This window comes from Micropterus dolomieu, linkage group LG03, assembly GCF_021292245.1.
Source record: "Micropterus dolomieu isolate WLL.071019.BEF.003 ecotype Adirondacks linkage group LG03, ASM2129224v1, whole genome shotgun sequence".
Taxonomy (NCBI): domain Eukaryota; kingdom Metazoa; phylum Chordata; class Actinopteri; order Centrarchiformes; family Centrarchidae; genus Micropterus; species Micropterus dolomieu.
This window is the reverse complement of record NC_060152.1, coordinates 20,875,697-20,890,949: the sequence shown is the minus strand read 5'-3', so window position 1 is coordinate 20,890,949 and position 15,253 is coordinate 20,875,697. Positions and strand designations below refer to the sequence as shown.

Sequence of the window (15,253 nt, the reverse complement as noted above, 5' to 3'; positions counted from 1 at the left end):
TCTCATCAATGTGACAATTAGAATCAGTTATTTCACTGATCACATACTATGGCCGTGATTCAACTCCTCTAAGTTGCTTTGAATCTAATGCATCTTGAATGATCATCTCTCCTAAAAACTGTCATCCCCCAACAGCGGGCACTGGCAGAGGTCATCCAGAACACAGCCAGGACAGGGGTTGCGGGCAGTAAAGAGATACGACACCTGGGATGGCTGGCAGGGAAGGTAGGAATGTGTGTGTATGTGCATGTGAGACAGGGAGTGTAAAATGCTTTGTAATACAATGCTCAACTGTACAATATGTGTGGGTGTGTGAGTGTGTGACACCGCTGCCTCTAGATTTCTCACATTTTTAATGGGGTAACTTCTCTATTATTACCGTTTTGTGACTTGGTGTGCAGGCATATATATGCATGTGTGTGCTCTTGTTCTATCTTTGTAAGGACAAATTTGAGTTTAACACCTTAAAACGGTGGACATAAGGACATCTTCAAGGGGCTGTTTAAAGATTAATACTTGGTTTTAAGATTTTTTTGTGTCCACAGATATGAAACATATTAAAGATGAGTTATATGTGGTTGTTTTCTGAGATATGGGTTGTAGTTTTGGCATAATTTTAATTTAAGGATCTGTTTCATATTTGTTGTTAGAATTGTTGTTAGAAACAATAATAATAATAGGGTTAAAGTTAAAATTAGGTTTAGTTTAAGTTCAGGGCATTGCGTGGGGTTTAGCATGTAGTTGTAGATGATTGTTAAGCTCAGTGATGCAGAATGGCAAACAAGGTATAGAATTGCAAGTCTGTGTGTGCGTGCGTGCATGTGTGTGCACAGGTACCTTTGTTCGCATGCATATTTTGGTATTGCACATATCTCCTATCCACACAGATGCACAAATCTTTGAAATTCATACAAGCACGTACGCACACAGGTAAAGCTTTCTCTTTCATACACACACACATACACCTGTGAACACACAGAGACACAGCCATACCTGTCTAATGTAGTCCTCATGAATTTGCCAATATTTGATCCTTCAAATGCAGTAAAGTACTGTTACTAAGCAACATATTGTCATTATGTTAAAAAGATGACCCTTGACCCTCTAAATCCCACTATGATTGGCTGAGGCAGAACTTCAAAGAGCAGCTTAGGATTCCATGGCTGGGCTGCCGATAAGCTCTCATAATGAGAACAGTTATGGAGCATTGTAAAATGAAATGCACTGTGTGTGTGTGTGTATGTGTGTGTGTGTGTATGTGTGTGAGATTTAAGTTAAGAGATTTAACAGTGCGTGTTCTAAAGCGAGGGGTTTGCTTGTTAGGAGGGATGGGTGGGCGAGGAGGCACAGCAAAGCAAAAAGCGTAGAAAGTGTACCTGCACACCAGCCACCTTTTATTTTTAGCTAATTCCCCACTGCACAGAATGGTTAGTACAGACCAGACCAGAACAGCTAAATTAAAGCTTTTATAGATTTGTGGAGCATTTTGGAGTGAAATGTAACATAGAGATAGATGGAAAGAGTTAGGTATAAAGCAAGTGAAAGAAGGAAACAATGTTTGTGTACCCAGTCTTGGATTAAGGTGAGAGATGAAGACCGGTCGACACCCACTGCTGAGTACATATTAAACACAAACACCATTAATCTCTCTCACACAACATTAGTCCCATAAAGCAGCTCACTGGCACACAGCCATTGACATCACTGATGAAATACCTTTCGTCTAAAAACCTGAGGACAATTTCAGTATTTGTGACAAATAAAAGAGGGCATAGGTACATCAAATCCTGCGGCATCAAATTAATCAAGGCTGTGTTTGAATCCAATTTAACATGAGCAACCTTGTAAGATTAATTGATTGCTTAGCTGATTTGTTGAAATAGATTCTTAATAATCAGTTATTCATTTAATGTATCAACTAAATTCAAACTTTTTCAGCTGCATGAAGATCTGTTGATATTTTCGATGGACACAACCTTCACTGTCACATTGTTTATCAATTTCTGCTGCAGACAGAGAGTGAGAAGCAGTGCTGGAAACCGGTGCTGGTGGTGGTGACAGAGAAAGACCTGCTGCTATATGACAGTCTTCCACGAGGCAAGGAGGCCTGGCAGAGCCCTGCACACACTTATCCACTTTTAGCAACACGGTAGGTCCTCCACCACATGTACACACATTCCAAATGCACCCAGCTTATTTGCTTCATAAAATTTAATATAGACATTTTACATCATAAATAGAAAAGACAAAAGTGTCTTCTCCCTGACAAAGAACATATGACACTTTATGTGTGTTTATGTTAATCCAGTCTGGTCCACTCGGGCCCTGACCGGGGCTCGCCTCACTCTGGCACGGAGCTGTTCTTTGCCACTCGGACCGGCACACGACTTGGCATCGAGACTCACCTGTTTCGGGCTGAGACCACCAAAGAACTGTCCCTGTGGACCAGGCATATAGTCAACGGATGTCACGCCTCAGCTGAGATGATCAAAGAAGTCACTACAAGTGAGTACTGATACATAACACATAAACACTCAGATTTAGTCACTCTAAGGCATAAACAGACGGAAACGCAACACAAACATGTAGCTGTGGATGGAGTAGAGTGAGCAGCACAGGTCACTATGCTAGATTCTGTTATGCTTCCTTAGATGTGTATAGGCATGCTGCAGCAAAACATATCCAGAGATATTTAAGATACTGCTTGAGGTCTTGCAAGCCTAAAATAAAGTCCAATTCCAGTGCCTAAACCAAAATGTATACATACACACATAAAGATTCCCATTTCCACTCATGCACTGAGATAGAAGACGGTGTGATATAAGTTGACAGCCATATGGAAGATGTGGACAAAGCACTTGCTATTTATAGAAAGGAATGCTATTCTAGTGTGTGTGTGTGTGGTGTTTGGCCTAATGTGTAACTCCAGAAAGGAATGCTATTCTAGTGTGTGTGTGTGTGTGTGGTGTTTGGCATTGGGTCTTTGACGTCCAGGGAATTCTAACAGAATACCCCCCTCGCTGCCTCTCTCTCTCTCCAAGCACAAAATGTCCTGGGAACTGCATGTCTCCCCTGGGTCCCCCTCCTCTCTCCATCTTTGATAACACTGTGCCAAATTAAGTTTCACTTCAGACTCCACTTATATATGAAACAGCCAGTATCCAGCAGCAAATGATACACAACCCCAACACCACATTCTTGTTGTCAGCGTTGTTTCCGCATCATTTATGGTCACCAAACTCTTGTCAAAACTCTCCTAAATTGTGTCAGTGCCCATAGAGGCAGGTGTAAATGTTACGCTGTAATTAACATAGCAAGGCTTTATCCACGTTTTCAGAGCGGTTCCAAGGTATTTGATCAAAATCTAATTTTGTATGTCATGGTAGTTGGCAAGGAAATGTGAACATCCATGCACATCCATGGTTCACCCACATGCTATCTGATGTTTAGTTCTGGGTAGGTGTGCAGTGTGTTTTCAGAGCTTTTTGCCAAAAACCATAGAGCTCCATAGCGATGTTAGCATGTTCACATGAGACATGGCAATGTTTAGGAGGCCTAATGTGTAATGTTTACTGTCTTAGTTAAGTGTGTCATAATACTAGTATTTGCTAATTAGCACTAAACAAGTACAGCAGAGACTGATTGAACTGTCACTAGTTTTACAGGTATTTTGTCATAAATCTTAAATCTAAGTCTAAGTCTTTTATAAACTGAAATGATGACCTGATGAAATGTCAAGGGCTAACCAAAGTGATTACAATCCATCCTGATGAAATCTGGAACAAATTGAATAACAATTTCTCTCAAACACAACCTCATGGTGGTGCTAAAAGTGAGGGGATCACCAAAATCATTAGGATGCATCCTCTGGGGACCATGAATGCCTGTATCAAAAAATAGTTGTTACAGCAGCTTTTAATTTTTTTGCGTCATACTGATTAAGGATACAGGTCAGTGACACAGGCCAAAAGGAGGAGGAAAAATTATTATGGTTTTGAATATTTATTGCTCATCACTATTGAATTTCTGTCTGAAATGGATCCCATAGCTTTCCCGTAACAGATTGATGTTTGCACCAAGCCCTCAGTTTCTTATTATGGAAGTCGAAGAGTAATTTACACTTTCCTGAGAAGGAGTGTGATTAATGCATACAAATGGCATTCACTCATTTTTTAGCAGTTGCCACCTGAGGAGTCGTTGCGCTGACCTTGTCATGGTTTCATCTGTGTAACATTCTGATAAATCATTGTGATGGTTTATTCACTGTCAAGGCTCGTGATAAAGATTTGCTCTGAAGAGGGATCAACTCTCAATCACTCACTGGGCGGCAGGCCATTTTAAAGGAGAGAGTAATTTGTTCAGCTCTGAAATCAAATTCCACAGGCACTTGGCCTGCTGTCATTTCTGTTATTATGTCCAAGGTGACTCAAACTTTTCAGAGGTTATATTGATATTTTGAGCAATTAGCAGGATATGTATCATGTAGTCACAGCATCAAGGTTTAAACCCTGCTTATGTCTACTGCATATCTGCTCTCTTTTAAATATTATAAACATCGGTTGAGAAAACAATCTCAACTAAGGATCCATTTAGTACAAAAACATTTTAATCATAGCACATGATCTTCATCAGCAGACAGAGTTTGCCCGGATGGTCATGTTTCAAACTTTTTAAAAACATAATTTTTAGGGATGAGCGAGTACACACCATCTGTATCGGTATCTGTTCAACAAATTAAATGATCTGTATCTATATTCGTACCCTGAATGGGCGGGGCTTAACACACACATTGGTGAGATTAACCGGAAGTTTGGTATGGGTTAATCAGAAGTGGTATATTTATTAGAAAACTCTTTAGAGCCATGTTTTTGATTACAAAAGTAAGAGAAATATTTTTTCAAAAGGTTCCTATATTTATAGTTTATTAGAAAACAGATATTGAGACATATTACTTTGATGCACGTACTCGTAAAAAGTACATTATCTGTACCGGACACTCATTTCAAGTACTCGCTCAACCCTAATAATTTCATGACCAGATTCAGATGTGTCTGTTTAGTCAGTAATCCCACCTCTCCTTCTTCCTGCACACCCATGGCCTTATCCTTAATGTTTTGTCAAAGGTGACAGCTGCTAAACATGTTAAATTGTCTTAGAGGTCGATTCGGGTTCCCTAATGAATAGGTAAACAGCTTAATGACTTAAAAAAGCCATTTACCTCAGTGGTTGTGGAAAATTAACCTAGTAACCTGCTGTGACACTTGAAGCTTAGCACTGTGTGATGCAGTTTGAAAATATGAAGTTCCCCTGCTGCTAATGTAATTTATACATATAAAACAAATGTGAAAACAGAGTTTCTTTCCATTAATAACCTTTTAACATTTCCATTTGTCGTGATGGTAACAGAGTTAGTGTGTCCCTCTTCTCACTGTGTCTCACTGTCCCTCCATTCATTAAGTTCCTCTCTGTGTTATCACTCTCTGCCCCTCCTTCTGTCTTGTCCACTCACCCACCGTCAGGCAGAAAGAGGGCTTTTGTTGCAGCCTAAAAAGCCCCTTTGTGTGTGTGTGTGTGTTGTGGGTGTGTGTGTGTGTGTGTGTGTGTGTTGTGGGTGTGTGTGTATGTGTATTCTGGTGGGAAACCCTGCTTGCCCCACAGATCAAAGCTCTCAGGTAGAAGAGTACAGTTTCAGGTCTAATTTTCACTCATGAACACAACAAAGATCTGACACTCTTTGCTCCATATGCAACTGGTATGCCATTAGGGAGACGTTTGTCCTGCCAGATTGTTTATACATCATTAAAATAATATTACACATTGTGAGACTCATTTTTCATCATAAATGGGAGGTCTTCGAGGTTCCAGGATATTAGAGTGTGTATTTGACTTTGTGTGCGCCTCATTTTACTATTTCCTTCCTATCAACATTACTTCCTGAAGTTTTAATTCCTCTGCCTCACCTCTGTTGTTTTAGCGTGTTTTATGGTTGACTAGGAGAGGATACATTACTGTAATTTCGTATTATGGATATTATTTTTTACAGCGCAACACAGTTTATCTGTGTTTGAGTCAGGGACACTGACCTTTCACAGTGAGATCTGGTGGAAAAGGCTCTGCTCTGCTCATACCCACTTCTCGCGTGATTGGTCTAGATTGATAGATTGATTGACTGATTTCCAGTGTTGTTGGACAACAACTTGTAAGAGCTAGTTCAGATCTTGTAAACCCTTAATCCCCCCCACTCTCAACAAACAAATACATGAACATTATAAGTCTAAAAATCTAGCACAAGAGGAGGTGACAGATTGAGCTGCAACAGCAGATTAATAGTGAAATGTTTCACATCAGTGCCTGAACTAAAGTTATGCTCCATGTACAATATTTGACACTGCCTCCGCTTTGACATAATGAATAAAGCTGCAGTTTTGGGATCTCACTATATGCCGGTTGTCTCGTTTTGCTTTGTAAACTCCCATATTAAATAACTAATTACCACACCTCATTTACAGCTGACAACCTTTGTAGCAGTTTTTGTCATTGTGAATAATTGTAATTATTTCAGAGTGAGAGGGTTTTGTAATTTTGTCTCTGCTGAACCACAGTAAGAAAAATGATTTTTTGTTTTATTCAAATGGTTAAAATGTGCGATGCCAAAAACTCTAAACAATAACAGAAAATCAAAATCAATTCAGCATGCAGTCTTTGACTTGATTACATTGTTGTGCAGTACAACCCATCCAGCTGCTACTCTGTGCTTTATTTGCGAACTGTGTATTGACCAAACTCAGGTGTGTGTGTGTGCGTGGTGTGTGTGTGTATATGTGTGTACACATTTGCCAACCTTGGTTTCATAGTCGCCTTTAGATAAAGAGCTGAACAAGGAAGGGATTTAGGTGTGTATAGGGGGATTAGCGTGGTTGGACTGACAATACGGTATAGCAATCAGAGAATCAGCCTATTGACAGTTGTGTCAAAAGAGACTGAAACAGGCCACAGAGAGTAGTGACACACACATACAAACACAGTATGTAAACACACATGCATAGGTATTCTGTAGGCTACAGAGAAAGAAGAAAGAAAGTCATATATGCATCTCTATGTCTCTTTCACATACCTGCAAGATAGGAAACAGATGATTATCCTCACCAGCATAGAGGCATTACACTCTCACATGTACACACATGCAAACACACACTCCCCTCTGTGTACATGCCAATCACATACATCCTGCTCAGGCTGTCGGCAAACAATGGAAAGATCTTTTCTCGCTCACTGTGTCTTTGTCACACAAACAGGCTGCTCTGTAGATCAGGTTTCATCAAGAGAGAGGAGCTTGTGCTGTAAATTTTTTGAAGTTTTCTGCATGCAGCTTTCATGTGCCGGGGGGCTGCTGTCAAGGCACTGAAAAATAAAACTATATGCAGCTACATCACACTTTGTGGAGACCAGACAGGTTTGTCATTAAAGCAGAGGAAAGTGATGTGTAAATTGGCAGAGCAGTTAAAGATAGTATGCTCCGCTTTCAGCCAGACACACGCTGTGAAGAGAGAGAACAGAGAGAGCGGGAAAGAAAGCGATTAGAAATGTTGGAGAACAGATGAATTACAGCGGGCTTTCAGCGGGTTGTTCTCCACGTGAAAAGAGTAGTCTGTTACAGAAATGTGGTAGAGTGGGGAAATATAGCCAAGAAATGTCATCACTAAAGTGGTAATTGTGATGTTTTGAGTACTTTCTATCATCAAACCACAATAAGCAGATTTAATTGAAAGCACTAGGATAGTATACTCGTAAGAGGGCTGTGGAAAAAATCTTTATTTTTCAAAATGTACTTATTGGCTTTGAGTGGAAATGTCAGTTTAATATGATTTGATAAAGTATATTACTTGTTTTACTAAATGCTGTTCCAAAACAAACTGCATCAATGTCATTCATTCTTTTTGTATTTATAACACAGAAAATGAAAGACCTTTGTACAAACATCCAACCTAGTAACATAACCATACTGAATTGTCCTGTTCTTTCAAAACAAGCCTACATTTGGCACTTGAGTCAAGGAGGAGAGAAAGTTTTCCAAGGGCAGGGATGAAATACATTTTTGAAGTCCACAGTATGCATTTGATGTACTACTACATAAATGTTTGTGATTTAGAGTCTTACATTTACCTCTCATTGTCATTACTTATTCTATAAAACATGTACCAGGATAATGATTCAAATCTTGACTTGTACTTTAACTCTTAGTTCTGTCATCCAAAAGTTATTAATAAAGGGAAAATGAAAAGCAAGAGCGTTTGCTCATGAGCATCAATCAAAAAATATGAATGTTCTATCTATTTATCTTCCAGGTTGTCTATATCGGGGTCAGGAGTGCCGGCTGGTGATTCACTACGAACACGGCTTCTCTGTGCTGGCTGACCCCAAAGTGGGAGACGGGGAGAATGGGGACAAGAGGGGAGCTCACACACCTAGCAGGCCCCGGGTGCTCCTCTCCTACCCATACGAAAAGCTAAAGATGTCCTCAGATGATGGCGTTCGAATGCTCTTCCTTGACTTTGGAGGGAAGGAGGGGGAGATTGTGAGTGTTTTCACTTTTAAAGCGTTATGTTTTGACACACAAGGTGTTCCACTGAAAAATCTACCTCAGCATTGTAACACTATTAAAAACAACTGGAAGTGATTTGTGATTTGAAATCATACTGAGATAGTTTTGATTAAACTACAACATACTTGTATGAAATATGGATGTACTTTTTAAACTCACCGTTAAACAAGATGATTTTCTATAATAGAAAACCCTCATAGAAGAGGCTGTTATGCCAATTTTTACCTCAGTAGTAGCTTGAATAGACCAGAATGCAATGTTGTAATGTGGAACAGGACTATTACTTTATTTTAAATCATGTTCGAACAAATCTGAACACATAATTTGTTTAAATTAATTGGAAATCAACGCACATAGCCTAACCGTAAACTATTGTAAAATAGTTGTAAATAGACACGTTTGATTAATCAATCAATTAATTTATCAAATTGCTTTACTTCATACTGATGGGGGGTAATGACACATCAAGCTTATTTGCTGTGGTGATGTACAACTCAAATTTAATAAAACAAGTTCATACTCACTCTCAGGGGCTTTTAAGAGGCCTTCTGGGAAATGAAGCAAAAGACACACGGGAGTACAAGTATATGAGAGACAGGCAGAGTGAAAGTGGTACAGCAGAAAGTAAATTACAGCACTTCATCAGAAAACAACTCCTGAAATAAAATTAACTTACACGTACGTAGGTCTTGCCAGGTAAGAGCATTCGTGTGTGGTGTTTTCTGTAAAAATAGCCTGTCACTTACTGTAAGAGTTTTAATCTGTTACACCACTCAACAGTTCACTATACGGAGGTCCAAGTGGCTCGTGTTTCAGGGGCAACCCTCAAAATAATCAGGACCAGTTGATGTATACAACTAAAAGGACAAACACTACCACCCTCACTACCTGATATGTTCTTCACCTCTGTTTTCAAAAGTTTTAGTTTTTAGGCACTTGGATATTTGACAATTTGACAATACTGATATGAATATCAGTGCTTGGGTCAGGAGGATGAGCTCTGATAGATCTTTTATTACCTTCTTTTGGCACTTATGCAAACTGTTTTCACCCAGAAAAACAAAATTGATGTTTCATCATCTGTACAGCATACATCATAGCACTGTGATTTACTCTATATTGGAAATGAAGTGACAGTGAAAACTAAAATATTTACTCTCTAGGCTTATTGGATTCAGAAATTGGAAACTGTGACATTTTATATCCACGCCTTGAACTGTCTGTGTAACAGTCCACATAGTGTACAGCTCCATATAAGATTTCTGTCAGATACACTCATGTTTGACTCCTTAGATTATGCTGAAGGCAAATAAGCAAACACTTCAGAGCTTTGATTCAAAACCCTCTGTTGGCTACCTTAGCTGAACAGACTTTGGTGTCTGTAGCATTTCTAAATCCCAACACAGCCATAGACAAGGCTTTATAAAAATCCCAAGGCATTTACGGATGTGGCTGATGGCTCATTAGCTCAAGATTTGAAAGGGGAATCAGCTGGGCCTTTTTTCAAAGTGTTGACTATGCTGTCATTAGTTGGCAGGGACTATGTATGCCTAATTTTGTCACAGCAATTGACAGTTTATCTCCCAGTGTATTATGGAGTTTAGACCAAGCCAAACCAATGATTGTGGCTTGAAGAACAGAATTGATATACACACTGCTTGATCAGCAGGTAAAGAAAAGAACAAGATTAGGAGTCTACAGCGATGCTAGCATCTCCGTGAGGCACAGTGGTTGTTTTAATGCTAAGAAAATGCTTGAGTCTGCATGCTAAAATGTTCACTTGCAATGCTAACATACTGATATATAGCAGTCACAGTGTTTTCTTTGTTTAGCATGTTACAGTAGCATGCTAATATTTGGCAGTTAGCACTATTTAGTAATGCTTGCATTCAAAGCGACTAGTAATTCCACCAGTAATTCCAATAAAACAATCCAAAAATTGCACAAATCATGCCAGTCGATCAACTTCATCAAATATCTACTGAACACAAAGTGCAACTGATGCTGTCGTGAATGTCATATCTTTGCACGTATTTGGTCATAAACTAACATATGACATATTGAAATTTTGACGTGATGATAGCACTGGATGAAAAGTTGAGTTGAGTCATTACAGTTCATCCTAAGTGGTCATGATTACCGGTACAAAATTTCATGGCAATCCACCCAGTAGTTGAGACATTTCACTCGACAACTATTAGCTGAACTACAAATGCCAACCTGCTGATGGCGAGATCAAGTCAGGGAATCACCAAAGTTATTAGGATTCATCCTTTGGCCACTGTGGCTATCTGTGCCAGATTTCACGGATATCTATCCAGTAGTTGAAATATTTCAGGCTGGACCAAAGTGGTGGACCGACATTGCCACGATATTAGCATGACTAAAAAGCTCACTTCATTTATCCCAGCTTCTGAAAATCTGACTTCTTGGATACACAAGATTTTATGTGGCCCAGTAATATGCAGGTCTACTCATATTTCACTGGACTGGATTTGCTGGAGATGAGGTATCTAAAACTTCCTCAGTGTTAAATTTGACCAACTAAACAGTAGTTAAAGTGTGAATTTATAGGTTAAATCTCCCTATAGGCCTAAGGAACAGGATGTGAGTCATAGTGCCAGTGAAATCACCCTCTGTTGATTCAGGCTATGAACAGATCTTTGTTCACAGTGATGTGATGTTTGTGTGTGTACAGTGCTTAGCTCCAGCTAGGTCTGTTTAATCCCTGCCTCATGGGGAACTGTGTTGACTGTGTAGTTAGTTTTGAATATATTTTTTTGGTTTAATGTGCTTTACAAACTCATTTTCTTTTGCTCCCCTGCCTCTTCCTCTCTCTGTCATCCCTTCTACTTTAATGAATTCTCACATCTTTTAAGCATATTCTCTCCTCTTTACCGCTGTCAAGTTTTACATTATTGTGTTGTTCTAGTTTTTCATTCTGCTGTTTTCCCTTCCTCCTCCAGCAATTGGACCTCCATTCATGTCCAAAGACGATTGTTTTCATCCTCCACTCCTTCCTCTCTGCTAAGATTGCCCGCCTGGGTCTGGTGGCCTGACCTCTCTAAAGGGACATTTCATCTCCTTTGAAATCCACCTTGTTTCTTCACCTCTCTGCAGCATGCTTGCAGTACACCACATCCAACTCCTTCAGTCGGGGACCCAAGCTGAGTGAATGTAGCCTATCACTAAAAATGTATGTTCTTTGGGTCTCCAATTGCAAGTTAAAGAAACACTGGAGAAACCGATCCAGATTGGTTTTGCTTTTAGTGAAATGCACAGACCAGCCTTTTAAGGGCTGCATGGACTGAAGTGTTGGCTGAAGAACCACAGAAGAAAACGTGGAATGGACTAGAAGCAGAAGGATGATGTATACAGACGGAGGGACACATTTAAAGTAGCAGATTGGGCATTACTGTCACGTCCAGGATGGGAAGGACTGGACATGTGCAGAGCGGTTGAGATTAATTCACTTTTAATTCAATCAAAATGTAATGGCAAACTGCCTTCCATTTACCAATTATATAATTTATTCACCATTAGCTCTGAAAGGACATTCTGAATTTCACTCTGTCATTTTTCTTCACCAATCACTTGACACACTGTGGAAAAACTTTATGCATTTGTCTTTGTTAGTGTTCCCTGAAATGTCTTGTTAGCGGTGTCAGCATTCATCATTGAAACTGGGGGGCACAATCTCCCACAATGTGACAGCTGACTCAAATTCAAAATGTCACAGTATTCTTTTAACAGGTTGCATATGGTGACCATCTGGTGGTCAGAGTATTTCAGTGTTTGACACGTCATTTGAAGTCATGTCTTCAAATGTATAAAAACAACAATTAACATTAATTATAATTTACTCTAGCATTCAGATTTTTTTCCACATTTAAAATCCATGTTCTCTTCATGAACTTGTGAAAAACATGAGTATAATAGCTTGCTATGGCATTTTGTTCAGGACACTGGGAATCCAGGTGGCATTTACTGTTATGTGTCTGATAGAAGCATCTTCACAATTTCCGCAGAAATACTAGTATTACATATGTATGGAAGTTTATGATAAAGATAAAGATGCATATGATTAATTTATCCCTAATAGCACAGACCCCCAGTCAGAATAAGCTGGTAAACACGTTTTGAGCTGATCATTTAAAGCAATAGTTTGATATTTTCTGGAAATACACTTTCTCACTGTCTGAGGCTGCAGCCAGTAGCCAGTTAGCTTAGCTTTGCTTAATGATAACAGAGGGAAACAAATGTTTACGTATGTAAACACGGTTTTGTGAATGAAAGTGAAACTGTAACCATTTATTGTCACTCGGCGGTGAAGGTTTGTCCCATGGATCCCTTCCCAGTCGATAGAAAGGGGGAGAGTGTGTGGGTGTGCGACGTTCATATAGTGGGCAGTGGGTGATGTCGCACCCACAGGTGTTTTGATATAATGCGCCTGATCCGAGGGTTACAGTCACGTGGTTACAGGTTCACTGAATGAAATAAAACATCTAGGTCGGGTATGCCAAAAGGTAACAAAATCCACCTACTAGCACCTCTAAAGCTCACTAACTAACTCATCATATCCAGGGCTTAACATTAACGTTTTTGCTCACTAGCCAATGTGGCTAGCGGTTTTCCAAAGACACTAGCCACACACTATTGTCACAAGCCACATTTTTGTTGTTGGGAAATTACCTTTTATATGATTAAAGTTGACTATGGTGTGCTAAATTTTACAAATATCATTAGCTCTGATAAGGTTGTGCTCTTTTTTTGAAAACATGTAGTCTATTAAGATAAACACATTAAAAGAGTAGCTTTTTATTGTATATAATAAAAGTGCTGCACTGGTGTAAAAGATTAATTGAAAAGATGAAAACTAAACTAAAAAAAATTTAATCAGAAACATTGTTTAAATGCTATTTAATTATAACAGCAGTAAATACTGTAAGAGAGAGTAGAAACATGATCTGCATTAGAAACAAGAGCAAAGAATTACAATCAAGGCAACAAGATTACAATTTGATGTAGGCCTATATCACTTTTGTGCACTTTTTGATTGTTTGTTTTTCATCTGCATTTCCTCAGAACTCTAACTGGATTTATGTTTATCAACATGAATCTCTGGTATGTCCACCTGAAACGAGTATACAGGTCTTTATTTTCCAGATTATTCCCATACAAACACATCTCCTGCTTTCCCACATTTACATATATTCATTTAGCTGACGCTTTTATCCAAAGCGACTTACAATTGCTTTAAATGTCAGAGGTCGCACGCCTCTGGAGCAACGAGGGGTTAAGTGTCTTGCTCAGGGAAACATTGGTGGATGGCTCACAGTGGGGGATTGAACCTGGGTCTCTCACACCAAAGGCAGACGTCTTATCCACGGTCACACTTTTATTGAAATATAGAATCAACTCTGGAAAGGTAGCTGTGATATGATGATATGATGTGATATAAGTGCAGCCCTGCCTGTAGTCGTTTTCTTTTTTAACCACCACCATGTCCCTTAATCATGAAGATCTCTGTAATTTTACAGCATTTAACGGCACTTTTCTCCTTCTCCTGTGCATTTTTTCTCCACACTGGTCGGCCACGCACACTCACGCACTGAATAAACGCTGTGTTGATGTGTGTGTGCATGCGACCTGTCTCGTGTGATGACAGAGATTATCTCATCAGGTTAAAAGCAGGCAGGAGAATGACAGTCTAAAGGTCTAAGGGACTGTGGCTGCCCTGTGACAAAGTGAACTTTATATTCTCATTTGATGAAAGTCTGGATGCATGGACATCGTTAGGCCTATTATAGGGGGGCTGAAGCAACCCTAACATGGTCCTAAGCCCTGCCAAATAATAATAAGAAAAATAATTATTACATTTAGATTTTGTTTTACAGTGCAGAGATGTACTCAACAAAGAAAAGCAAGAATATTGATAAATACTATAGAATAATACAAATGTAATTTGTATTTATTGGCTTAAAATAATCGTTCTGGTTGTTTCCTCTGCTTCACAATTTAAATCCCTAGTGTAGTCAGGCTCTAGGACCCTGCAGCCTTACTTCACACACACACACACACACACACACACACACACACACACACACACACACACACACACACACGGTCAAGGAAGATTGATTCAGCATAGTGATAGTGATACAGAGTGAAACTGTTAGTTGTTGTTAATGAGTGTTACTTGCTAAACTTAAGCTACGTTTACTTGAGGTAAAGGAAAGGGGATATTTTAGTTGGCTATGGAAAACACTAGTGTTAGTGGGAGCGCCATTAATATTACCTATCTCTATTAGCCTATTTCAAAACAGTAAAAATCCCCTTGTAATGTTGTTTTCAGTGAAAACTAATTGTCATAGTGTCCCTGTTAATGGTATTGTACCGGTATATCCTTCAGTTCATTGACCAGATGGATAATGAAAATATTTTAGGAGAGAGAGAAGCAGGAGATTGGCAGGGCAGCTGATTCTGAGGTCAGTAGTGGTCTTTAGGTCTCATAGGTGTCATTTACACTGGGGACATGTCCCCACCACATTTTGAAATGGCTGATTTTGTCCCCATGACTTTTTGAAAGAATTTGTTAAAAATGTATAGAAAAATAGCTTGCTCCAAGAAATGTTAATTAATAAATTTAAA

General features: G+C 39.2%; 1 protein-coding gene across 1 annotated transcript in view; it reads left to right on the top strand.

The window, feature by feature from the left end:
* The window catches only part of sntb1 (syntrophin, basic 1), a 44,539-nt gene extending 32,085 nt beyond the window's left edge, over nucleotides 1–12,454 (top strand). The window contains exons 4-8 of the mRNA XM_046045074.1: nucleotides 136–225; nucleotides 2,013–2,149; nucleotides 2,309–2,505; nucleotides 8,346–8,575; nucleotides 11,569–12,454. Of these exons, the coding sequence (XP_045901030.1) occupies nucleotides 136–225; nucleotides 2,013–2,149; nucleotides 2,309–2,505; nucleotides 8,346–8,575; nucleotides 11,569–11,661 (747 nt within the window). The 3' untranslated portion in view covers nucleotides 11,662–12,454. The remainder of the gene's footprint in view (nucleotides 1–135; nucleotides 226–2,012; nucleotides 2,150–2,308; nucleotides 2,506–8,345; nucleotides 8,576–11,568) is intronic.
* The last annotated feature ends 2,799 nt before the right edge of the window (nucleotides 12,455–15,253 follow it).